At 39.2% G+C, this 26263-nt stretch overlaps 1 protein-coding gene across 2 annotated transcripts in view; it reads left to right on the plus strand.

The window, feature by feature from the left end:
• cntn3a.1 (contactin 3a, tandem duplicate 1) overlaps nucleotides 1-26263 on the plus strand; it is a 114260-nt gene that overhangs the window by 11619 nt on the left and 76378 nt on the right. Inside the window, exons 2-4 of one of the 2 annotated variants that reach the window (XM_015967616.3) lie at nucleotides 3939-4082; nucleotides 12761-12893; nucleotides 16289-16464. In XM_015967616.3, the coding sequence (XP_015823102.3) occupies nucleotides 4028-4082; nucleotides 12761-12893; nucleotides 16289-16464 (364 nt within the window). In that variant the 5' untranslated portion in view covers nucleotides 3939-4027. Of the gene's footprint in view, nucleotides 1-3938; nucleotides 4087-12760; nucleotides 12894-16288; nucleotides 16465-26263 lie in introns of both variants that reach the window. The other variant, XM_054745815.2, reaches the window with a different exon arrangement.

Below are 26263 nucleotides of genomic sequence, written 5' to 3' on the forward strand. Positions count from 1 at the left end.
ACAAACAAACAAACTCACAAGAGTCTGGCTGCCTGGAAGAAGTGGTGGCTCAAAACTTGTGCACAGCTCTGTGCAACGGATTTGTTTCTTTCTCTCATTCTTTCTGTTTTGGTATTTAAATAATCTGTCAGGCTGAGCAGGAGGAGGTAGGACCCAAAACGCAGAAGCCCAGAATGACTCGAGGCAGGAGTGGTTTTAAGAAAATAAATTCCTTTTATTAATGGAGGGTTAACAAAAATCCAAAGGCGTAAAACCAAGCTTAATCTCAAGAAACACAGAATGACCATGAAACAAAACAGAAGCTCACTTATGAGCATGAACCTGGAGAAATTTCAAGAGACAAAACAACGCTGACAAACAACAATGGACCGACAAACACCGAGGGACAAGACAGGGCTTTTAAACACAGAGGGGGGAGATCAGGGGAACAGGTGACAGGTGTGAGTGATCTCTGGAGGGAAGGCAGGTGCATTCAATAAACTAAATGGGGAAAGACTTAAGCTGGAGGGAAGAAAAAACATTAACCTATAAAACACGGAATAACTAAACCTAAAGACTAAGGGCAAAAATAAACAACTAGAGGGATGAGGAGGACTAATGCAAAATCAAGTGGGGATTACCAGGGAGTGACTAGGGGAAACCAGAGGGAAGCCTAGAGGGAGCTGGGGATAATAATGGGACATAAGAGGAGAACCTGGATGAGAACAGGAGGAGGCTGGGGACAGAGGGACACAGAACATGACATATTCTACATGTGTGAAAAATGAGGCTGATTTCTTCAATATCCACATGCTTTGGAGTGCACCGATCGAGGCGGAAATGTTGCACCCAGGACTGTCATTTCAGCCTCACTCACATTTCATTTCTCAACTTTGGACTATTTCATGGTACATGAAAGAGGTTGGGAACATTAAAGGCGGAGTTTGAAAGTCTTCCTTATCATTAACTTTAATCTCATACAGCAAACAAATGGGTGAATCAATTTTGTGATGAAACTCAGTCGTTGGCCTTGTCGTCGCCACTTAGGGCCACAAGGGTAATTAATTTATATTCAATAGGAAGTCAAATACACTCCCAGACTCTCCTAGCCATCATCTTGTTGCTGAGCTTCTTTGGATCAAAAGGATTTCCTTTATCCCTCCTTGCTCTGCAGTCTGATGGCTTGTGTCTCAGGGCTTGCAGAATAATAGAGATCAAGGGATTGCTGCTAGAGGCCAACAGATATGAATTGGGTGTCACAGTAGTTCACACATTCCAGTGGAGTTGACTTGGTTTGGTGTCAAGGCTAGACAAATTCATTTTGGATTACTTTAAAACATTTACACAGCTGACAAAATAACTTCTTCACATTTAGAACACTTTTTTGATTATGTGTGCAACTAATTGCGCATCCGAAATCTGCAGCTTGAGGTGATGAACCTATCCGTGCCATCTGTCAGGCTGGATTAGGACCGGACTGTGGTTAGGAGTTTGTATGTAGCGTGAGTGAATGACCCAAATGCAGAAATACCAGTGCCGGGCAGAGCAAGCACGCAGTAATGTAGGTATGTGGTTCGAAGGGAAACAAACTCATACTATGACTCCACAAAAGAAAGGCAGAACTTACTAGTCTTAGAAGTAGGGCTGCACGATATTAGGAAAATCTGCAATGTACAATAACAGTGATTAATATTGCAATGACGATATGACTTGCAATAAATAAACAAAAACTTAACTCAAGAACAGAAACAAACAAATAAAAAAATTCATGAATGACTAAAAAAGATAAAAAATGAGATAAGCAAAAATTGTGATCAACAGATGTGAAGAAATGGGAGAAAATTAACAAGAAAAGGCAATCGGTGGATCCTGGGAACAGCAAAATGGGCAGAAAGAGCAGAACAAAGCTAACTCAGGTATTTGCTAGCCATCTAAGTTAAGTGCTGTTTGCTTAGGGAGAGGGGAACTAGCCCAACTGGCCAAATGGATGAAGAGCTCTATTTGATGTGTCAAAACTTCATGCTTCTTTTTAACTGACAAAATAGAATCAGAATCAGAATCAGAAGTTTTTATTGCCATATGTGTGCCAAGTCACAACATTAGGAAATTGCTGCGGTAATTTGGTGCAGAAGGTAAGATAGAAAAAAAAATTAATTAAGAGATAAGCAAATATAAGAACTAATAAAACACTCATGATAAAATTATTAATGTAAAATGCATTAATTGTAGCAAACATTTGAGCTGACCATTCATTGCGGGTTTTGTTTTCTGCTCTCTGCAATATGCATATTGTGCATGCCAATATTACGATTACGAGACATTTGCGATGCATTGCGCAGCCCTACTTAAACACTACTTAAGGGTGTTCATGGTTGCGCTGAATGACTCTAAAAGAGGAAGCGATGACTGAGTGATTGAGGAAATGGAACATTTCTGTATATAGAAGTGAAATGCCGGCAAACGGACTTCTAGCATCTGGTTCTTCTTCCGTCGATGCTGGTTGATGGAGCCGATGACTCCATCATGGTAAATAAAAAGTGACATTGTGATTCACTCGGCCTGTAAATGAATGCTAGACGTCATGGCATAAATTGTTTGCCGTAAAACAAAATCATTTGTGTATTTTCAGGCTGTGTTTTGATGTATTTTTTTTTTATTTATTAAGTACTTGTGAAGTAATTTATTCAACAAAGTTCTCACAAACATTTCCTCAAAGGCGGCGAGATCCAAAAATATCCAGGAGCAGAAGAGGGAATTTGAAGACTTTCTGTTTTATTATTAAAAGCCAACAGTCACTTGTGACATTTGCATCCTAATAACTGCAAGATAAGTTGAAACTAAGTTGGCACTCCGACCCAATCTCCATAATGGGATTTATAGGCGAAAAGTGTTGCTTTTAATGCTTTTGTACATGCAGACGGCAGAGTGGTGTAGGCAAAATGTGTCAAGGAGGATGTTGATGTATTCACATAAGCATCAGTATTCTCTGTCATGCCTTTCAGTGGCACAAAGATAGGAGGCATGCTGATAACTGAGAAAGTATGAAGGTGTAATCTTTCAGTTGCCTCTGCTTTTTTGGCACTTGCCTCTTGATAGACTATACTGTGTGTTCCTATTAATTTCTTCCTCTTGTTCATTGCAGCATGCTGATGGTGTGTAGTCAGAGGAAGCTGCACCATCAGTCAGTTAAATGTACCAAGGAGAGGCAGTTTGAACAAAGGCTTTACCTAATTTCCTTCCTTCATCCTTAACCTTTCTCTGCACGACCATCGATAATCAAACATTTATTTTCCACATTATCAGTACGGATCTCAGCCAGCCATCAACATGTTGAGTATTTAGACTAATACGTGAATCTCCGTTGATCAGTTACAGAGGGAGAATATCTCATTATCATTTCCAAACATTTTGGAACTTTATTTGAGTCAAAGCAGAGATGAATTACAGCTTAGTCCTTGAGAAAATCAATTGTGCGTCTCCAGAGGGATGGTAAATGGTTTTACGCTGCGTAGAGGCAGCTCTTTATGTCAAAAATACATAATCTGACTCAGACAGATTCAAATGGCCGGTGCAGTGCTTTATTACCTGCTAGGGTTGTGTCTGACAGCCGGCCTGCACTTTGTTTTGTCTCAGCAGGTTTGAGAATCAGAAAGCAATCCCTTTATGTTTCTTATGCAGGCACGACCTCTATTATGCAATATTAAACACACTTAAGTACATCGTTCAGAGGATGTGCGGTGAAGAATAAAGTTCCTATTAAATGTCACTCAGACCTGTTCGTAAAGGTTTTATGCCATTAGCAAAAGTTTTCGTTTTAGTTGACAGGGTAAGATGTATGAATTTGCCATCAACTTTCAAACCCGAACCGTCGGTGTCTTTGTGAAAGCCGTCCTGTTGATGAGACCCAACAGTTCTGAATGTTTAATGATTCCTTCTTCTCTCTTCTCTTTATTTGACAGAAGAACAGTGAAACTGCTGCAAAGGACAAAGGTAGAAGTCTACGCACCTGTGATTGGATATGAGCTTCGTCTGACCCAAGACCATTAAAATGGAGTTGCTATGGAAACTTATAGTGCTGCTGTCATTGGTAGAGCATCGATCAGGCAAGTCACCAAAACATGCATTTATTTCATAATTTTCCTTAGATCTTCTGGCTTATTATCATCTAGCCAGAATCGATCCTACAACTCCCGATTACTTGACAACGTGCTCTACCTCGTGAGCTACTTCTACCAGTCAATCTCATCCAACACAAAATTCTATAACTTGAATAATAATGTAGAAATTGAGCTTAAATTTGTGTGGTAGAAGCTGGGAGACACCAACACAGTCTTTAAGAGCCAACAGTTCATGCAAAAATTTTGAATATTGCATCATGATTTCATTTCCAACATTTGACGATTCAAAATCCACAATTAGTGATATGCACTTCTTCAAAACAAGTTATGGCTTTAATTTATGTATGTTTTGTACCTAGACACTTTGATTACATGGTGCACTTTAAAATAAAACAGTCAAACATCTTGATTTAAGCTCAAGTAACAGCCAAATCTTCCAGAATCACAAACATAAAAAAATTTAATTTATCTTCCGTGGCTGAAGGTGGGGAAATAATATTATTTCTGTTGAGCTTAGCTTCTTCCTCTTCTTCTATTTTCCATGAAGGGAATCCTTGTGGAAAACAAGGAGCAAAGTTCCATCTCCATATAAGACAACTTCTACATAGCAGCTGAATTTTCAGTCATTAATTTTAAAGGGCGCCTCAATTGTTTCCCTAATTGAGACTGCGCTGGTGGCAATACAGAAATCCTGTCATTGATCTAGCTTTTAATGAGAGACCTAATTTTCCTCTCTTAGAAAATGTTCAGTGTCAAATGCGAGTTCTCTTCAGAATGTCAGAGTCTGAAGCTGAGAACGAGATGAATGAGAGCTTTGTCGCACGAGCAAAAGGATCTTGAGGAAAGACTAATCTTTCATGTTGCAGCGCTCCTCCTTACAGCTGGGACCAAAAATAATTAGTGTGTGTGCATGTACAGGCTTGTGACTGTCACTGGGTGCATTTTTGGTAAACATACTTAAAAAAGAAAACAGCACATTGACACCTAAATTTACGTACATTGCAATTAGCACCACTTATTGCTAAATCCGCACACTTCAGTGGATGTCTAATGAGGCTTTCCTCTGGCAACTGTAACTCACTGTGGGATTAGGAGCCACACCACAATTCTGGATCAGACAATTAAACATCCTAAAAATAAAGAATTTCTGACATTCCTCAAAATCCTGCCACAAACCAGGGATTTTTCTTTTTCTTTTTGGCGAGCGTCTGTTAAGCCTCAACATTTACTTCTCCACTCATTAGTGGCAGAAACTAAACTTCACAGTTATCAATTCTTAGCGTTTTAGCGCTTGACAATGGAGCAGAGAGCCAGTTGTTTTTGGAAAGCATTGTGTTGCACAGTCCTTGACACTCAGCTGGAACTAATCATTAATATTCGGTGTAGGGGTTACATTACATGCGCTCTGCGAAAAAGACGAGACTGCAGTCCTTCTAAAGCCTCAGTGTCCTACAAAAAGCATGACAGGCATGTTAGTATGCAATGCTGGGTAGAGGCGGCGCAGAGTGAGTGTGTTCGCTGGTTGTTCCCTGTTTGGTCATTTATCCAGACACAGGTGTTTTTTTCATTGGTGTGTGGGAGAATGATGTAACCGACGGTAAAGTCCTTCCCAAAGCGAGTTCATCTGGAGTTAACCACCTCCTCTCCTTCTCCTCTCTGAGGGTCTGAACAGCCCAAGGCAGGGGTGTGCGGTGTATGTGTGAATGAGTGAGTAGAGCACGAAAGCAGAGTGGAAGGATGCCTCCGCAGACAAATGCGGCTTTGTTGTAATCTTTAAACTTGGTTGGCAGAACATACTCACAAAAATATATACGAAGATGCTTATTTTACAGAATGATATTCTAAATTATTTCAATATCACAATAAGCAGTAACTTGACATTGTAATAATGTGGGCAAATGTCCGTGTTGGTCACATTATTACATTTTTTTACTGAAAATGCTGATTTACAAGCACTTTACTATAAGCTCTGTAAATTTAACAGTGGCTTCTTAAAAAATAAGTAGCTAGGGAAAAAAATACAGCAACATAAACACATTTGCTAAGATTGCAGCTCTTAGCAGCAATCATATGTTTTCCTTCTCTGTATATATAACCAAAAAAAAAAAGTCTTGACTATTATTGAAGCTGGTGTGAGAAATAACATTTTTAACCAAAAATTGAATGTTTGGTTTTATGAAAATAAATCTTATACAGATGTTGAAAGTTATGTAATTAAACCATTTACCTCTATTGATGTATTTCAGCCAATCAGAATATGAAAGATGTTTTTGTGGCACACGGCTGAGGTTTGTTATGTCAACATGTTTTTTTAAACCCGTAAGAAATAAAAAAAATGTTTTGTAGGTAATTAAATTCTATTCAGAGACTATTAAAGGTGTGAATCACTCGTTTAATCAATGCATTGGCAGTAGTCTCTAGTAGGAATGCATGGCTTGTAAGTCTTACTCTGGGGAAACAAAGCTCCAGTGCATCAGTTTCTGGAAGTAGAAGTGAGCCACGTCAAAGTTGAGCTTCAGATGGCAGGATCTGGAGTTTTATTTTCTGATATTTGAACCTTTCGCTTTGGATTTGATAACAGCAATGTGACTCAACCACTGACTTTAGCTGCTTCCCAACACTGATGTTTTATCTCCACATATAACACAAGCTTGGAGGAGTTCTGTTGTGTGGTGGAGTTACTAATGCTAACAGTTAGCTTGTACTAGTCAAGACGTTCGCTGCTGATTCCTGGACGCTAAAACAACAACCTTTCCCGTCATGAGTCAAGATGAATGTTAAGTGACGGTGTGACGTAGAGCTGTCAGGATTTTCACCATCTGTTTTTTATTAGAAGCCAATGGTGTAGGAGACTATTTTCATTTTCTGCCTGCATGAAAAACTCAGAAACAACCATAAATAATGTTTTTTTTTTTTTTTTTTTTTTTTGGTGAACCACACCTCTGATGTATGTTTAGCTGGCCATCAAAAGTTTGTCTCATTCACTTTAGATCTATCTTTTGACCTTTTTTATGTAAAAATAAGTTTTGAAAATAATCCAAAGCTTTGAGAAAAGGGCAGAAGGAAGAAAATGATCATGTAACATGTCATAGGTGGTTACTTTTAACAAACTGTCAGTAAAATATAAAGGTATTCAATAAAAAGTAATATTCCCTAAAAATATGGATTATCAATATTATTGACCATCTAATAATTGATTGATGATGAAACTTGGTATTTGGGGTATGCCAGAGAAACAACACTTAATAATTTGACACAGAGGCAAAAATATAGTTTATAAAAATCTATTTGTTACAATATTTCTACGATAATGAATGAACTCTGATGAAACATGACCATGTATGCTTTGAGCTTATGTGACTCAGAAAGGTGTGATCCATTTGGCTGTTTGTTTAATGTGGTTTAAGAAGTTATAAGATTAATATTAACCCATCCAACGCCAGTGCAGAAATACGGTACCCCATGTGTATGAAGTCATCTTGACAGTCTTGCTGAGCCAAGGTTCTTGGCAAGTGAAGAGTTTGACTTCTGGATGTCACAGGCCGTTTTCCCCTGAATCCACAGCAGTTGGTCAGACATCATGCGATGGTCACAACCTTTCAAGATCATGTTTTAGGGTTAGGGTAGGGTTAGTTATCACTTGAAACCTCTATTTTTGCCTCTGATTGCACTACAGTTGGATAGCAAATGACCCAGAATCCATAGATTTTATATAGACATAAAATATATAGTTTTACAGCTGTACACATAATTATATCTGTATGTTTAATAATGCCATAATTTGGATCAGCCTTCCTTTGCCGACCACAATGTTGGATACTCTCAATTCAAAAGGTTTTATTACAGTTTTATTGCACATGCTTGCCTTTTCTCTAAAACCACATACGTTATAATTTAATTACTTTAATTGCTTAGCATATCGTGAATGTAAAGGATGGGTATAGTAAACTACTCCCCAGCCAGTAGTCACGGCGATGGGGGCTTTTATTAGTTTCTTTTGTCTGAGTTTCCAGCGCGACCTTCTTTCACATATCTCTCTCCCTTGAATAATAAAAAAGTAAAACATCACATTCTTTAGATATAGGAACGGTTTAGATTTTCTTCTCTTGTGTAATGTACATCTTGATAGTTTTTTCTTCATTAAACTTTTTGCAAATCAAGTCAAGCAAATACCCTGTTTGGTTGAAACATCATCATACTTTTCCTGAGACTACCCACGCCCTCCATCAGCTCAGGCTTTAAGGTTTGCTACCCCCGAATGACAGACCTTAAAGGTGCACCTTATCGGTCAGGACAGAGTGGGAAGATGCTTTAAAAAGCAAGATTATATTTTTTATTTGATGCATAAAATCCTAAGCTGAATCGAATTTATTTGAGGCCTCACGAACGGTGGATACCTCCCCCACAGCCTACTACTCATGTGCCTGTTTATTCATGCTGAGGTAAGCTGGAGGAATTTATTTGCTGTCAGCTAGTATCGAATTTGAGATTAGTTTTTATTTCGGACTCTGAAATGTCTCCCTCTGCTTTATACGTGCTTGAGCTTGGAGTCTTGTGCCGCCTTTGTAAAGATGCACATATCACGGTGTCGCAGCAGCAGACAGATACGAGTACACGTGGCTTTTTCTGTTTTTAAACCACCTCTCCACCTCTGGCTGCCAACATTGTTAGAATTCAACATCAGGGCCTTTCTATTTAACTTTATTTGCATTCTTGGAATCTCACATGTGTTGACAGGTTTTGGGATGTTGTCATGATCCCCGATTTGAATTCAAGGAATTTAAAAAGCTTTGTTGCCAGACATAAAAAAACTGACACAGGAACTAAGATTTGTCATACAACCATTATCTGCTCTAAATTCCCTGAAGTGCACCTGGGGACTCGCGTAAGTGCAGCGTCAATGTCAAAATAATTCTGATGATGGTTGTTGATGTTTGTCATTTATGGTTAGATTTAGAGGTGGAGTTGTTCCTGTTGCCAAGCAACACCATCAAAGTTGTACAGTCATATCGACTGATGATATAAAAAAAAGTCTGACTCAACAAAATTGACTTCCAGAAAACTTGATTTCTTAAAACTTTCTATGATGCATCAAAAACTTTAATCTTTAACTTTTTGATTTGTTTTTGAGCTGCTGTTTTTTAAGAAACTCACAAAAAATGATTATTTTTTTCCTTTAAGGATATATTTGAGGGCCATAGAGTGTTGTATTCTTCTGTAACTTTCCAAGCTGGACATGTAATTGCTGCACCTCAGTTATAAAAGTGTTGTTATGGTGATGTCATATAATTATGCAAATCTCTGGCTAAGAATATTGATCAAGCTTTGACATCTTTACAGCTCATATCTATTATATTAATAAAATCCAGTTAGTCATATACAATATACAGCAAATGTGTGAAAGGGACTTTACGGAGTTTTGACTTTTTATGTTTTTTATCTTTTTATGCTCGCGATTGCCCCCTCAGGCCAAAAGCGTAACGACAGCTTCAATAGTAGGCTCGTGCACGAGGCGTGCATGCTGTACGTGCACACTCCTTAACGAAAATAACAGCTGAGACAATCAGCTCCGTGTGTGTGTGACCCGGAGGACAGAGGACAGGAGAACGCACAGCTAATTAATTAAATAATTTGGTTCTGTACGTTTATCTTCAGCACAGCTGACAAAGGTTTAAGATGGGTCAGTCTGTCAGCTTCACAGAGCTTCCCTTCCCTTGCTTGAAAAATTGTTCCAAAATGAAAGTTTCACATCTTTTTTATCTGTGAATTCAATGCCGTTCGGCGAGTCTCATACAAATTTGGGCATCTTGCTGTAAAAAAATATACCATTAATGTAAAAAATAAACACTAAATATATTTTGTTCACATCTAGATTTCAAGCCGGAACTTCCGCATGGAAGTCCATCGTCTTACTTAGTAAGCTAAAGCACCCGTAACGTCTTCTGTATCTGTAATATTTATATCCTTGATGACAGCTGAAACAACGTTCAAAGAACAGTTCGGAGCGAAAATGGCTATTTTGTTGCTAATTTGCAGGAAATATCTAGAAGAAAGTAGCTAAGGGTCCTCAGAAATGTAGCTAGGTTCATCACTAGGCATTAGGAACAACGACAAAGTCGCTGAGTTGGCACTGCCCCTCTCTCTGCTGCTAAAGCTACTGATAGCAAATGCTACGGGCTATGCCTGAGCGTGAACGCGCATGAAGCAGCCTGCTCGACCCGAGCAGCTCTCTTTTTCTGTGATTTTACAGAAAAACAGGCAATCACAGTAAAAATGCCAGGGCTCATTCTACAGGACCAGGGCATTGCAGGAGAATGTACGAAGAAGAAATGTATTATTTCTATACATGTTTTGACTGTCAAACTTCCATAATGCCCCTTTGAAGAGTCATTTATTTTTACCTTAATTTGACTTTTAACTAAAATTTGTATTATTTGATAAATGAGGATAATAAATATTAAAGACATTAACCTGAGTCCTTGTTTATTATAAATTACAATATTTCATGTGATTAGCAGTCAGTGGTTGAGTGAATTCTTCTTCCTTACTGTGAGTCAGGAAGATCCATACAACCCAGTCTCACTACAATACAGCAAAAAGCCAGTTTCACTGCTTTTGATTCCTTACAAAGAGCAGAATGTGGTCAGGGTCACATTTCAGATGTCAGTTACTTTTTTGTCTGTCTAACATCCATGCGCGGTTCTTGGAAATCCTTCAAATCATAATTTTCTATCATCAAAATAAAAGTACAAATACTGAAAACAACAAGGTTATGCTTCATGACTTTAACACCTTCTTTTGGCTTTCATCTGTCCCAGGAGTCCTGATACAGGCCATTCTAAACACCCTAAATCAGTCTCGCTGTGAAAAGAGCTCCCACTTGGCCAGGACATGGATATGCTAATGAGCTGCTTGCTGATTGGTTGGTTTAAACCAGAAGGCCTCAGACACTGGAGACTGCAGATTGGAGGAGGAAGGGCTCTGCATTGTGACGTTTTAATGAGACGTTTCTCAGAAAATAAGTTTTTGTCTTGCATTTTTAAACTTTCTAATTTACATAAAAAGCATTGACTTTTTGGCATGCTACCTTTGACCACCCAAGCTGTCTTTATTCACAAACAAGAAAATGTTGGTTTCGATTCTTTATCCCCTTTAACATGCTAATCTACATTCTAAACTACAGAATCAGTTTCAAAGTGCTTCTACTAGTTTATAAATCATTAAATGGCATGGGGCCAAAATACACCTTGGTTCACTTTGCAGTATACACCCTGCAGGGATCTGAGATCCTTGGGAAGCAGTCAGCTGGTAGAACCCCGGGTCAGAACCAAACAGGGTGAAGCTGCTTTTAGCTACTATTCTGTATGGAATCATCTTCCTCATGACCTCAAATATGCCCCAAATATAGTAACTTTCAAATCAAAATTGATGAATGTTACTCATGCTGCACCTTCTGCACTGTAACTGCTCAGCCTTTAAGTTTACCTTTTTTATGTTATTCTTACATCTCATTTTAATTATGTATTTAAATTTGGTCTGTTGTAAGGTTTTATGTTCTTGCTTCTTGAAAACACACTGAATTGCTTCTGTGTATCAAATGTACAAATAAATCTGACTAATCCTGTTTTAAATGGTAAAATATAAACTTGAAAAACAAACAAGTTTTTCTTTCTAAACTATTGACAAATGTAGAAATGATTTATCAGCCTGAAACTCATCATGATTATCCATTTCATGTACGCCACAGGCGATATCATCGCTCTTAGTTTGTGTATCACAGACAGATCAATTATTACAAGGAAAAAACAAAACGTAGCACAGACTGAAGTAACTTCTGTTCATTATCTTTAAAGGAAAAGCTTCAGATTTAGTTTAATACTCTAAGCTTTATTGACAGCCTCAGAAACGAGTGTTTATTGAAATGAGCTGCTGACTAACAAAGATTCTGCACATTTGTGAATCTATATAATTAAACAGAAAACGGACTTCGCTGTAGATGAGCTTTTGTCTGTTGTGTTATGTTTCTTGTTTTTTTCATTACTTCTATTTAAACACTGCAATGCAGATGGTGCTTATTTTGTTGATTCAAAACACTTGAAGAGCATTTAGAATAATAAAAGTCACTGTGGAAAGAATACATGTACAAAACAAAGACACGCTAGAAAAGTGTGAGTCACAAAGCCTGTAAAGCAGCACGTTTGATTTGTTCAATCATTTTATGATTGAACATAACTTGTACTATGTAATTTGAATACATTAAAATGTTTTCTTTTGTATTTGTTTCTGTTATTTTTATTCTCCCAGTAGAATCTTTAGTTTTCAAGTTGCTTTTTCATTGGTTTAGCCAAAAAACAGCTAACTTCATTCTTTAGGGAATTCATCCTTTTTGGTTAACAGTAGCAGCTTTACAAGTATATCTACATTTGATATACAACTATTAGATGGTTCGTTGTTCAGTTTGTCTGATCTGCTTTTAGTGGTTTTTGTATTGTCTTTTTTGCAAAAAGATTTAGTTATTCACAATTTCCATATACTTTTTCCCCTTTAGTGTTTATTTTATACAGCTTTAGTACCAGCTTCTCCACAGAGAATTGTATAAAAAGTTGTTTTTCCGGCTCACCAGAACATCAGATCTGATGTAATTGTGTTGGTTTTCCTCCCAGGAAGTGGAGTCCTGCTGAAGCCCATATTCACCAAACAACCAGGCAGTGTGGTGTTTCCAATTCAACCAGGGGAGGCTCAAAGAGAGGTGGTGTTTAGCTGTGAAGCCCAAGGACACCCACCCCCCTTCTACAGGTAACACCTGCAGAGTTGGATTCATTCACACTTTTTCACTGAACCTTCCTGGTGATGTCTCAGAGCTACCAAGGGCAACATTTACACCAAGAGCCAACTGGGATTGGGTTTACTGCTTGGGGAAAAGTAGGATTTGTGAACCATATGGCTCACTTATTGCTTGCAGCACTTAGATTAGCTGTCAATCAAAGTTAATTTCAGAGTGATTAATTTGTTGGCCTCAATAATCAGTGCACTTGAATTGGCAGCAATGTATTGATCTTGCTTTGAGAGCTTCCTGTCATTCATGCCGACAAAAAAATAAAAAAATAAAAAGATCACGTTACCCTAAAGGATATTGTGTCAAAATGATCTTTTTTATTATAAAGAATTAGGGAAGATGAAAACATGCAAATGTAGCTCTTTTTCCCAGGCAAGAAAAACCCATTTTTCCTTAACTCTCGTATAAACTCTCTACACAACACAGTGCTGAAGGCTGCACACCTATTGCCACAGGGCATTTGAATCCAGAGCTGTCACGACACGATACACATGATGCAAATCTGCTGACTGACATGGCAACAGAAAAAAGTTGTCACCAGTTGTGCTTGTTCGTGACATTGAGCGAAAGAGCAGCTCTCCCAGCGTTTGTGTCAGACACAGATTGATGAGTTCCCTCCACCGCTACAATGGTGACAAATTAAAAAATGATAACAAACAAGAAATTACTTTAAAGTACATCAGGTGCATAAGCTATTAATTTATAATTTGTCACATGGGACTACACTCCTGTCGTGGTAATTAAATGCAAATTTCAAACCAAGCATTTAATGTGTAATAGGTCGAAACGAACCCTCATAATACCAGCGTATTCAGCTGTTAATGTGGCTTGAAGATCCTCGGTGTTATGGCTAATAGATACAAATTGAAATGAATGTACAAGATAGATGTTGTCTCTTTAATCGCCTTGAATACTTAAGCAGTCGCTTTTTCACTGTCACCAAAGTACAACTTTTTAAATGAAAATGCAGTTTATGAGATCAAGTCTGTAAATGGTTCTGCCCCTCTGAGTTAAGGTTCTAAATTTGTCAAATTTTGTTTTAATTAGCTCTTTAATTAAAGGAAGTGGCGCCAACTGCAGCAGTCCGCACCCTTCATTAAGAAGTGGTTTTCAGATTGATGACAAGCTGCTGCAGTATCACATGTTCATCTCTTAATGATTGGACAGATATTTAACTGGCCTAATTGCTGTGGTTTTATTTGAGTCTATGACAGATATGGATTTTTTAAAGACGATTTTGGTCCTTGTGAAGCTCAGCAGCGGACCACCAGATGCTGAGTGGGACTAGGCTGCTGCAGTAGGCAGGTACCTTTCAGGGGCAAAAAAGGACAAATCCATTTGATGAAGACAGCCCGGCAATCACAGCGCCACATCGAACATCGAGTTATCTGCATGCCACTCTCTTGATTTGTCTCATTTGAAGCTCTTGGACCACTTCCAGCTGTGATCACTAAATCGGTTTAATCAGCCGAGCTGCTGTTGAGCACCATTCCACAGCATTTGTCATCCCTGTCCCACCATCTTTCAGTGTTGCCTCCTCTCTCGCTGAGAGCAGGAGGTTAGGACCCAAGGTGCAGAACCCAGGACGACACGAGGCTAGAGTGGTGATAAAAGTAAAATCCTTTATTTGGGATGACAAAAACCAAATAAGAATCCTAAAGGGCAGGAAGCCAAAACCTAATAACACAATGCTACAAAGACAAAACCAGGCTGTTGCTATTTGAGACAAATCAGATTTGGCCAAAATGTATTAAGACAAACGAGAGATGCACTGAATTGGAAATCAGTATCAGCCCTCAAAACCACACGTGGTTCATCTAAAAAAAACATTAGGTCACTCAGATAAAACACTGTGGTAGACTTTGAGGACTTTGTGCTAAAGGTTTATCATGTAGGTTCTTTAGATGAATGGACCTTAAACATAAGCACTGTGCATTGCTGTCTCATGGCAACAGTTTTGTTGCCCTACTGAGATTTCAGTGAGATTTTGGTAACATTTGTATTCTCTTTTTTTGCAAAAAGATTTAGTTATTTACAATTTCAATTACAATTTGGGGCGACGGTGGCACAGGAGTTAAGTGCTCGCCCCACAATGGGAAGGTTGCAGGTTCAAGCCCCGCTCAGTCTGTCGCTGTCGTTGTGTCCTTGGGCAAGACACTTAACCCACGTTGCCTGCTGGTGGTGGTCGGAGGGACCGGTGGCGCCAGTGCAGCCTCGCCTCTGTCAGTGCGCCCCAGGGCAGCTGTGGTTACATTGTAGCTCATCCCCACCAGTGTGTGAATGTGTGTGTGAATGGGTGAATGTGTTGTAAAGCGCCTTGGGGGGTTCCAGGACTCTAGAAGACGCTATATCAAATACAGGCCATTTACCATTTACTTTGTCCCCTGTAGTGTTTCTTTTATAAATGACTCATCTTGATAATTAAAGGTTAAAAGGAGCTTGTTCTCATTGTGCAGTGGTTCACCTGGGTACTCTGGCTTCCTTCCTATAGCTGTACACTTTACATCACCTTAACTAGTGACTGTAAATTTGCCACGATTATAAGGTTGTTTGTCTATTTGAAACCCTGAGATGGACCGGTGTCCTGTCCTGGTTGCACAGTTACAGCTTTAGTTAGGCACCAGCTTCCTGCACCCCCTAATAAATTTGGTAAGGAAATGAGTTGGAGTGACTAAAAATATCCTCATTATTGTGTTTAGTCAGTAATTATTTTGACAGTTTAATTACCCAACATCAGATGCATCTTTAGATGGTATTGAATAACTAAAAAACCCTGTGTGCATTAAAAATAACTTTGTAAAGTACAGTAGTGGAGCATTCATTATTTAAGCCTGTTGTCATGTGTTTGTTTGTCTTGGTGCAGAATAAACAGAGGACCCTCAGAGAGAATTAGAAATTTTACACAAAACTTAAAATTTGTCTTATCTATAATGTTGCTGCTAAACCACCCAAAACACATTTGTTGTGTTACAAACATAATGGATTCCTGTAGTGAACCATGTCATTTCTGCTTTTTTGTTTTTTCGTGAATGCAGTTGTGTTCTTCTTGTTTGAAAATATCTTTGATTTAAAAAGAGTTATGTAAAGCATACTTAATGATTAAACAGACTAAACAAAACTAGGACTATTTTAAAAATGTCCATCTTTAATAAAGCAAAAACGAACATTTGACATTCTCCCAGACAAACACTATTTCACTCCCATTTGGCCCTATGGCTTAATCAGTCTGTCTGATTCAGTGTTTTTGTTTCCTTATGTTTAGAAATAATTATCAGAAGTATCCTACTGAGGGCAGAATATGTCTGGAAAGCTAAGAAAGCATTATTAGCTGTGTGTTTTATGTTTGCATTCACAGGTGGAAGTTAAACGACTCTTTCATCCTGCCAAGTCCAGGGTCACGCTACTCTCTCATGGGTGGAAACTTACACATCAGCCACCTGAACAAAGAGGAAGATGTTGGCATCTATCAGTGCCTGGCGTCAAACTCTTTTGGCACAATCGTCAGCAGAGAAGCCAGCCTTCATGTTGCATGTAAGGATATTATTTTTACTTTATGGTTTTACTGTTTGGAGGTCTTTGGTCCACAATGTGCCAAAAAACCAATGGTGAGATGAAAAGAAAATCTTGAAAATAACAAAAAAACAATCTTTTTTTGGGTTTACTGACAGAATTCTTTCATTCAACTTGTAATACATTGTAAACACATTCAAACAAACACTGAATTTTGTGGATCACTTACTGTTAAATTAACCAGCAGGACTCTAGAAAGTTTTGCTGATCTGTAACAAAAAAATAAGTCAAGTTTTAAAATAATCTTTTTTTTAAACCAATTATTTCACTAATGAGAAAACAAAGCTGAACCGGCCTTGTTACTGCTGTGCAGTTCCCTTTTCACGTCCCTCATTAAAGCAGCTTTCCTGATGTTTAGTTTTTCTCTGGTGACTCTAAACTTCCCACACCTCTGTTTGATTACACGGTGGACTTTGTCAAGTACCACAGAGGAAGCTCTGCAACCCTCATCCATCACATTTTATTAGACCAGAGTCTGAGGCATCTCTTATAGCAAGGTGAACTTTAGGCCAGCCCATATCAAATGACAGGCCTGATATCTGTGAGCAGATGGTGTAGCTAGATTGAATTCTGATGCCTGTTTCTCTGCCACAGCAGATGCAGCAATGATCCTTGGCGATTGAGCACCAGAGTTACCCGTCTCACCACCATTTGGTCCTTCTTTGTCACAAAGCAGCATTAAATCATCAGCATATAGAGCAGATCTGTATTCTGAGCTGCTGGTGGGCTGTTGATGATATTCCTATAAACATTTTGGAGGTCTGTCCTCAACTGTATGTCTCCTATTGGTCTCACCCATCACCCAGGCCTGACTGGAGACCTGCTGCTTTTGTCAACGGATGAGAACGAGCATCGGTGCTGACGTGTCGTACATCTTATTTATTGCTCTTGGTTTAACTTAATTAAGTGTGCTGTGTGATTGAGCAGGTCTCGGGTCAAGGGAATAATTCAAGGAGGATCAGTCTGTTATGAGAGCCGGTCTCATGTCATTTTTAACAGACTCTGAGGATCTCAGTATCCGTTTTTCAAACGCCAACCTCTCTTGGTACATAATAACCGAGACAGAAGGTAGAAGCCATTAATGAAGAGAATACTCGGATTTAACATTTTATATTTTTGTAATCTTCTCAAGTCTGATATCCTAAGAACAAATCCGTTTAGGCACAGCTGCTGAAACAAAAAGAGTCCTCATTATAAAAAACACAATTTCACCTACTTTAACAATGTAATTTAAAACAGGCAAGTTATTCATGGGAGTCCTTCCTGATGGTGAACTAGATGAGTCTTTGATTTGCACCACCTAATGATGCACTACATTATCAAAATTGGCACAGCCTGGTGTTGCAGTGCTTGAATAAGAATTAAGATTACATTTTTAATCCTCTGAAAGGTGGATGATGTAATGGTTTATGTTACCATCTGTTATGGGCTTTAACCTCCAAGAGTATAAAGGTTGTTGATCCTGTTGACAACACACTGTTTAAAAGGGTTATTTTGGTCTGTTAGATGTGCTGGAAAGAATAATCTAGTTGTTTATCAAGCATTAAGCCAGATTGAGTTTCCTAATCTTGAGATTTTTTTTCCTGCACAAGTTAAGCGATTTTCAGGATGCAACATTATACAACTAACTGCAAGAGATAAAGTGCATTTTCATATGGAAGAACGTGCTATAACAGAGCTTTTGTGCTACACAGACCCACACGGGTATGTGTTTAAAGGTGCATTATGTAAAAATGAAGTAAAATTTACAACCTGTGGTAAAATCTGGTTACTGCAACACCTTTAAACAACTCTGGAACTTTTTGCCGGCCTTCGTCAAATTACAATTGTCGGCGCTGCAGTGTAAACTCGCAGGAGACACGGCTACCCCAATCTCACTGATGGTAAACAGTCGTTACGTCCCTCCTTCCTTTGTTTTGAATGAAGAAAAACTGACAATCCAGCAGCCAGCTGGATATGAAACATGTTTCAGTATAACCTTCCTTCCAAAATGACCGAGACATTAAACTCTTTTGGGATTTTATCACAATACATTTATCATTATATTTATACATACTGAACCTTTAATGATGGATGAAATGGCTTTACTTGTGACAGCAATGCAGGATGTGACTCCTCAGTACTTTGATAACCATACTTCCTAATAAAATTCAGCTCTGCATGTTCCAAGCTTGAACCTGTATTTACTTGTAAATGATACATTGTGTCTGTGCTGGTCTCTTTTATTTCTCTCAGTAACTTGACTCAAATAAAATTTAAGTCTTTTGTAAAAAAAAATCTGGATTGTGCCCGAGTTCAGGGGAAAAAACCTTTCTTGTTTCTCTAGGTAGTTAATCTTCAGTCCATCTTTTGGAAAGAAAGACAACGGTTTTATTCTGAATGCAGCTATTTTCAAAATGCCAAGCCCATGATGTGCAGTATGAATTAGGCCCCTGGGATGTAAGATGTTCTGATGAGGACTCATCATACCTATATCCTAGAAGAAAAAGAAAAGTTAAATAGTAGATTTTATGGTAATATATTTCACTTCCTTTATATAACCTTAATACTCTTTTGAAGTTATCTGAGTCCGTGTCACACCTGATGATGGCCTTACCACAAAGGAAGAAAATTGACAGACGTTATCTTGTCCTTGTAGAATCTTGGTGAGGTCTTCAGGTGCATATTAGGAAGACAGTGGGCTCACTATTTAGTATGATAGGTTCACACCAGCTTGAGCTTTTACAAAGCCGTCACGGTAAAGTCGTGGTAGTTTTTTTAGCATGGTGACAGCGTATCCATGACAACCCAGCAGGACGAGTCATGGTGACCCACTCAAAAATGTGGTACTCCACTCAAAAATGCCCCAAAGAGAATATTTCTCTATAAAGTTTTATATTCCACATTTCACTTCTTGACAATCGCTGTATGGGCTTTAAGCCATTACCAACTCATTGTGCTTTCGAAAATATATATTTTTAATACCCTCGGTCACTTGTCAGCTTACATCAATTCATGAGGTGCAAGGTTACTGGAGCAAAATTATACCAAAGATAGAGAATGTCAAAGTCACTTCTTAAAAGTTTTAAAACTCTTTATGCCTTTTGTCCAGTGGTGAGGGGGGAAAATGTAACAACGTCCTCAAACTCACATTCTCACAGAATAGCCTCATTTTGCTTCTCTAGAATTGCCTCCTATTCATTACAGCAAGTCACATCAGAGCAGCTAGCCCAAAAATGCAAATTCACATCCAATTTCATGGACCTGAAAGCACTCAAAATAGCCTGAACCCTGCCATGGCTATGCGCATGGAGGTGTAGAGCTGTGATGGGCTTGATAAGAAGATCCGTGCCGTGTTGAACAGCTTGGCTTGTCAGGCATTGTTGGCTTTTAGTGCGTCTAGCTCATTAACACCCTTCTATATACCAAAGGATTATTGATGGAGAAAATTTCACTCTCGGCCTGAGTTGAGCAACTCTTGTATGATTTCATGTATCAGCTTTGAAGTAAATTGAGATCTTACATGTTTTTCATAGCAACTGATAACAATAATAGTTGGTAAATAGTTGTTTCCAGAAAACCTTCTCATCATGTGTGATTGTTAAGTGGTTCTCTCACATCTTGACTATGGTGAGTAAGAAGACTTTTTCAGGATATGAGGGCAAAATCTTTGAAATCAAAGACCATAATGTAAATGTGTATTAATAGTCGCAAGAAATAATGCGCAAATGTGCAGAATCATTTTGTGATTCAAACACACTCCATTCACTTTAATTCACACATAGATGTGGACAAAATTGTTTGTACCCTTCGGTCAATGAAAGAAAAACCCACAATGGTCAGAAATAACTTGAATCTGACAAAAGTTGTAATACATGAAAATTCTATGAAAACTACCCAAACTTTGGCTAGAAGCCTAATGCAATAAAATGTGTATATAAAATGGAAAAACTGTTGAGGCAGCTAAACAAATATCATGCAATGTAATGTTGATATCGTAACTGAAAACATACAGTTGCATCTAACTATGAATGGAGTATGAGGGAGGTGATTGCAGACAGCAGACAGTTGAGAGCACAGAAGCAGGACAGGTGAAAATTCTATTCTGATGAAAGGAAAGACTGACCCCTCCTTTCCACCGGAGCCGTCAGCAGCACGTTACTGCAGCAGCACGTCTTGCTCGCGTATGCTGCTGCTTGGCCATTCCCACGAGACGCGAAGCAGCAGAGGAGCAGCTGTCACCGACAGAGCACGAAGTCACGCGACATCAGCAAAATCACTCGTGACTTCGCCAGTAAACGTAACAACAAGCAGGATCACTTCAGTAATCAACCTTTCGTCGTCCATTATGGAAAAACATAAGAGACCACTAGCTAGGTGATAACTTTTTTTTTTTTTTTAAGTAAAGCAACCGGAAGGCAGTACGTTTCTTTATTCTGAAAATCTCGGGAAGCTTCGCTCTGTTTCTGCATTTGATTTACTGTGTTTCCTTCCCCAAAAATGTCGAACTTGACCCGTTTCAGAGGCGTAGCGTGTAGAAAATGGAACCGGCGCGTAAAGGCCGCGACATGCTGCTCCTGAGACATGGCCGATTCGCGTCGCTGATGGCCGCTGACGGCTCCGCTGGAAAAGGTTCTGTTGACCACAGCGGTTCCTATCAGCAGCTATGACGTGCTGCTGCAGTAACGTGCTGCTGACGGCTCCGTCACAGCTCCGGTGGAAAGGAGGGGTAAGTGAAACAATAATTATAATAAAAGTTTGATTTAAAAATGGTCTAAACCAAGTCTAACGCCCCACCCATATATTTGTTTTACTATACTTGTGAAGACCATTCATCGTCATTCATTTTTGTGACTGCATTATACCGCAAGGGCTCTCAGACAGGCTCACAGAGGCTATCGGAGACATGCCCAACTTTTTAACTATCGTGTGAAGGGGACAGAGATCGCAAGCTTGTGATTGGTCAGGGCAGCGCTTCCTTTGATATTGTCAACAGTACCACTATTGCCCCCTCAAAAAATAAAAGGGAAACAAAGAAATTTAGTGACAGAAACAAAGCAGACTGAGGAATGTCTCACAGATAAAGTTTGAAAATATGGATGCTTATTCACCCGTGACTGAAGGAGTACAAAGATTTGCAGCCAGTGTTTTATTCGTGGATGGAAATGATGAGGAATGTGGGTTTAGAGGTGGCGACCACATGAAGAGCTGGAGGAGAATGAGGGACAAATATGTTGGTGTTAAAAAATCTCCGAATTACATTAAAACCAATATAACCCTCCTGCATTGGTGTGTTTTTATTTTTTATTTTAATGTTTTTTTAAGGGGTGCACCACTTCACCCCTGCCAAGGCATAAACTTTAAACCCTGTTTAGTAACCCCCTGTCCTGGCGGGGTCACCTGATAGGAAAGTGGAAGGGATAAACAATAGTAAAGACACTACCTTCGATTGGATCCATGACTGTAATGGTGGCAGGGTAGCCCAGAAAAGGGCCACGCCCTTTGTTGTCCTATTGGGGAATTGCTTTGCAACACTCCTCAGGTAACAGAGAAGTCTGATGGAAAAACATCTTCCTTGAATGCGACTTGCCCTAACCCTCCGCACTCGAGCTGACATAGAAATATAATTTAGCCTTTACCCTAACCCCTAACCCTAACCCTAACTTAATTCACATCATGCATGTAAAACCAACAAGTAGAGAATTTTACCCTGTGAGGACAAGCAAGCACACACACTACCACCTTCACCACCCCTCAACAGTGTTAGTAGTTGTCTTGTAGGGTTTAAAGCAGGTAAAAACAGGTTTGTTTGCAGGAGTGAAGATGCTGCCCCAGTCTTTGGTCTTAGAGAAAAGCGACTGCTGGTCTGTCTGTACCCCACACCTCACTTATTGCCTTTAGGTTTGGATTGTGACTGAAGTAACAAGATCATGGATACAAGCGGCTTTAAGATTCCTCTGTAGGATGGCCGGACTAAGCTTTGGAGATAGGGTAAAGAGCTCCATCATCTAGGGAAAGCTTGAAGTATACTGCTTCTCCTCCTCATGAATAGGAGTCAGCTGAATTTTAATATTTTTATTAAATATTTTTACATATGATTAGTATCCCTTTTGGGTTGGCTTCTTCTGGAGGGTTTTCATTCTTTTAGCATTGGACGTAGACCCCAAACTAACTAGACAGATGAAGTATTTGCTCCTGCTTAGGAATGCCTTGTGATCCCTCGTTGAAGGGTTTTGCTGAGGAGAATCATGTCTGGGCTTATTTGCTGGACCTGTTACCACCGATCAGCAATAATCAAAGGTTAGGAGTACGTCTCACTTTCCATAGAATTATCATGAGCACAATTTAATAAGGACCCTACAAGGGATTTCCTTTCAATTTGGCACAATTGCTTTTTGATTTCTCACTGTAACCTCCTCTACATTTTCTTCTTTAAAAGATCATTTAGTTGTTTCCTGAAGTGTTACTTTTCTTAACATCTGATTTCTTTTTGCCTTTAGCCCACTGAAAATATGATGGCCTGTAGTTGATTTGATTTTGGCCTCAGACGATATGTATTTTCTTCACATAAGAGCAAGAAAATGAGGAAAGCATACATTTTTATTTTTATAATATATTTACTTTGCTCAGTGCAATTAAAGCTTACCCTGGCAGTTTAAACGGACTCAGATGATGGACTGAAAGGCAACTAGTGCTGGTTTAGCTGTAAGAAATGCTGGGAGGAAGATTTAGCATCAGGCTAAAATGATTTAGTCACCAGTCGTGGTGTTTGCAAACACATTTGGAAAGGTGTGTGGTGCTTAGTGTAAACCTATTACATGTTTAAATTGCACTCATGTATAACCGATTATAGCCGGGTGTATCTGAAGCAGCAGTCGGCATCATTAAATGAGCCAGCTACTTATCTGTCAGCCTTCATACTGCTTTGAAGTAACTCCTTCTGGTGGCATTTTTCAGCTGATTTACATCTATGTTGTTTTCATGACATTATTTTACAAGACAAGCAAGCCAGCTTGTTTGTTTTTATTTGCTGGCTTTGCTGGTCTTATACTTTACAGGCCATCATGGCTGGCGGCTAACGAGAAAGCTGCAAGTTATCAGGTTTTACTAGAAGGTTTTTTATGCCTTTGTTTCTAGCAATACTTTTATTTGTGCAAAATATGGACAGTTGCAACAAAACATCTATTTTTACTCAAAAGACACCAAATGAGCCTGGTTGTGAGTGGTAGATCTGTGAACTAGAATGTGAATTTGAATGAAAAAAGGACAAATGGAACAGTGTTTTGGTGCCAGGTGCATTTGCTTTAGTGCTGCCTATTCTACAAAGAAATGGGAGATGAGATTCGTCTGGAGGGTGGAAGTTTATGAACATCTGGTGTCCAAAAAATGTTATGTCTCTGCCACAAAATTAGATTTAGAAAAATGAACAAAGTTAACATAAAACGAAGAAAGATTTATTTTCTCGTGCTGAAGAAAATTGAAGACATTATTAAACAAAAGCTTTGACACCTTCTTTTCCTGGGAAATAACCACGTTGCTCTATGTTTTCTCCCCTATGCTAAATGTAAAGTAGAAAAGCTAATATATATATATATATATATATATATATATATATATATATATATATATGAGCACCTACCTAATACTGTACAAGCCCACAAAACAACATGTAAAGATGTGGATCACTCATATTTTGGTGGATCTTTAAATACTCAAATATCACAGTACATCCTTGGTTATCTCTGTGTTAGCAATACACACCTTCAACCCTCCCGATTTATTTATTATTTATATTGATTTACCCCCCCCCCCCCCCCCCGTGTTTTATTTGTGTATTTACTTACATGATCTCAAAGTGGCTTCATTGTTTTATTAGTTACCCACAACTTTGTTTAATGAGCCCAAATATTTATAGAACTAATGATGATCAACATTGGAGAGAATGAACATCATGAATTTTTTCCAGCTAAACACACCTTATTGTGGAGGGTGAGTCAGTACGCAGCCACAGCCAGCTTGGCATGGCTATATAGATACGTCTTTATCTGTAAGCATATTTTTCTGTTTAATTATAAACACACTAAACTTTTCTAGTTACCGTTGACAAAATTTGTATTCTTGGCCCCTTTTTCTGGCTCAGCTAAAGAGTTACTTGGAGCTGAAGCAGAATTCTAGTGATATAAAAATACGAAGCCCAAACCTTTGAGTAAGAAGGTTCTGCAGCCTGAGCCTTTGGGGACTAGGTTTGAATAGACAGTAGAGGAGAGGTATACTCAGGGAGTTTACATGCAAAGTTGATCTAGGTGGATCTTAACTGGGAGCCTATATCCTAGCTTACATGTAGAAAACAGATCTCTCAAATGAAGTCTGTTCCCCTTCGGTACAGTAGATGTCAACTTGCGCCCTTTCGTATCGGCATCCTTCTGGTTTGCTTATAGCAACACAGATAGTGACAAATGCTGGCGGGAGTAAAGCAGACAAAGTTAAAACAGGACAGTGGCCGCAGGAATGGACAACAACGCTGCAGCGCAGCTTATTTGGTCTCTACTATACTGTTTGATGGTGTTACACATGTTAAGTTGTGTCAGTGATGATGTCAGAAGACCGCTTCTGCTTTCTTGTCACTTCCAGAATTTGCCGGTATCAGCCTGGCAAAGCCGTTTATATGTAGATGCAGCTGGTTTCCTACGGAAATATCTGGGTGCTTCAGCTGGATTAGAACCAGTTCACCTTCAGCAAGAGTAACATGTTTTACATGCATTAAAAAAACAATGTTAGTTTATTTAGGGCAATGGTTCACTGTTTGGATGAGCATGGAACAATGTTTTAAATATAATGCTGGGTTTTATAGACCTCACACTCATTGGATTTTTGAAGTTAGAGAAAATAGAATAATTGCCTTAGTCCAGCTAAAGTCGGACTTTGGAATGCATGTATATACCTTAGTCCAACTGTCCATCCATCCATCCATCCATCCATCCATCCATCCATCCATCCATCCATTTTCATCCACTTATCTGGAGTCGGGTTGCGGGGGCAGTAGCCTAAGTCAAGAGGCCCAGACTTCCCTCTCCCCAGCCACTTGGGCTAGCTCTTCCTGGGGAATCCCAAAACATTCCCTGGCCATGTGAGAGACAATCCAACTTGTCCTGGGTCTCCCTTTAGGCCTCCTCCCAGTTGGACATGCCCAAAAAACCTCACCAGGGAGGCTTCCAGGAGGCATCCTGACCAGATGCCCGAGCTACCTCAACTGGCTCCTCTCGAGGCGGAGGAGCAGCAAATCTGCTCCAAGCCCCTCCCAGATGACTGAGCTTGGGAGAGCCCAGCCACTCTGTGGAGAAAACTCATTCCGGCCGCTTGTATCCACGATCATGTTCTCTCGGTCACTACCCAATGGTGGTACCCAAGGGTAGGAATGTAGATCGACCGGTAAATCGAGAGCTTCACCTTCTGACTCAGCTCTCTCTCACCACAACAGACCGGTACAACGCCTGCATCACTGCAGATGCAGCAACAATTCTTAGTCCAACTGATGTCTTCAAACTGGCTTTTCCCTATCAAGTTAAGGCACCCAGTTAGTAAAACAATTTTTTTTGCTTGTAAACCTCCCAGCTTACCTGAGCTGTGACCAGCATTGACACGACCTCTTCTGGAAATGGCAATATCGCTAACGTTGTCTTTTGATGAACACCATCACCACAAGAGTCTTTATGAATCTAACATGTAACACCATCTAACAGTATAGTACATACCATATACATATACATGTGTCCATTGTGCA

This window comes from Nothobranchius furzeri, chromosome 15 (genome assembly GCF_043380555.1).
Source record: "Nothobranchius furzeri strain GRZ-AD chromosome 15, NfurGRZ-RIMD1, whole genome shotgun sequence".
Classification (NCBI taxonomy): Eukaryota; Metazoa; Chordata; class Actinopteri; order Cyprinodontiformes; family Nothobranchiidae; genus Nothobranchius; species Nothobranchius furzeri.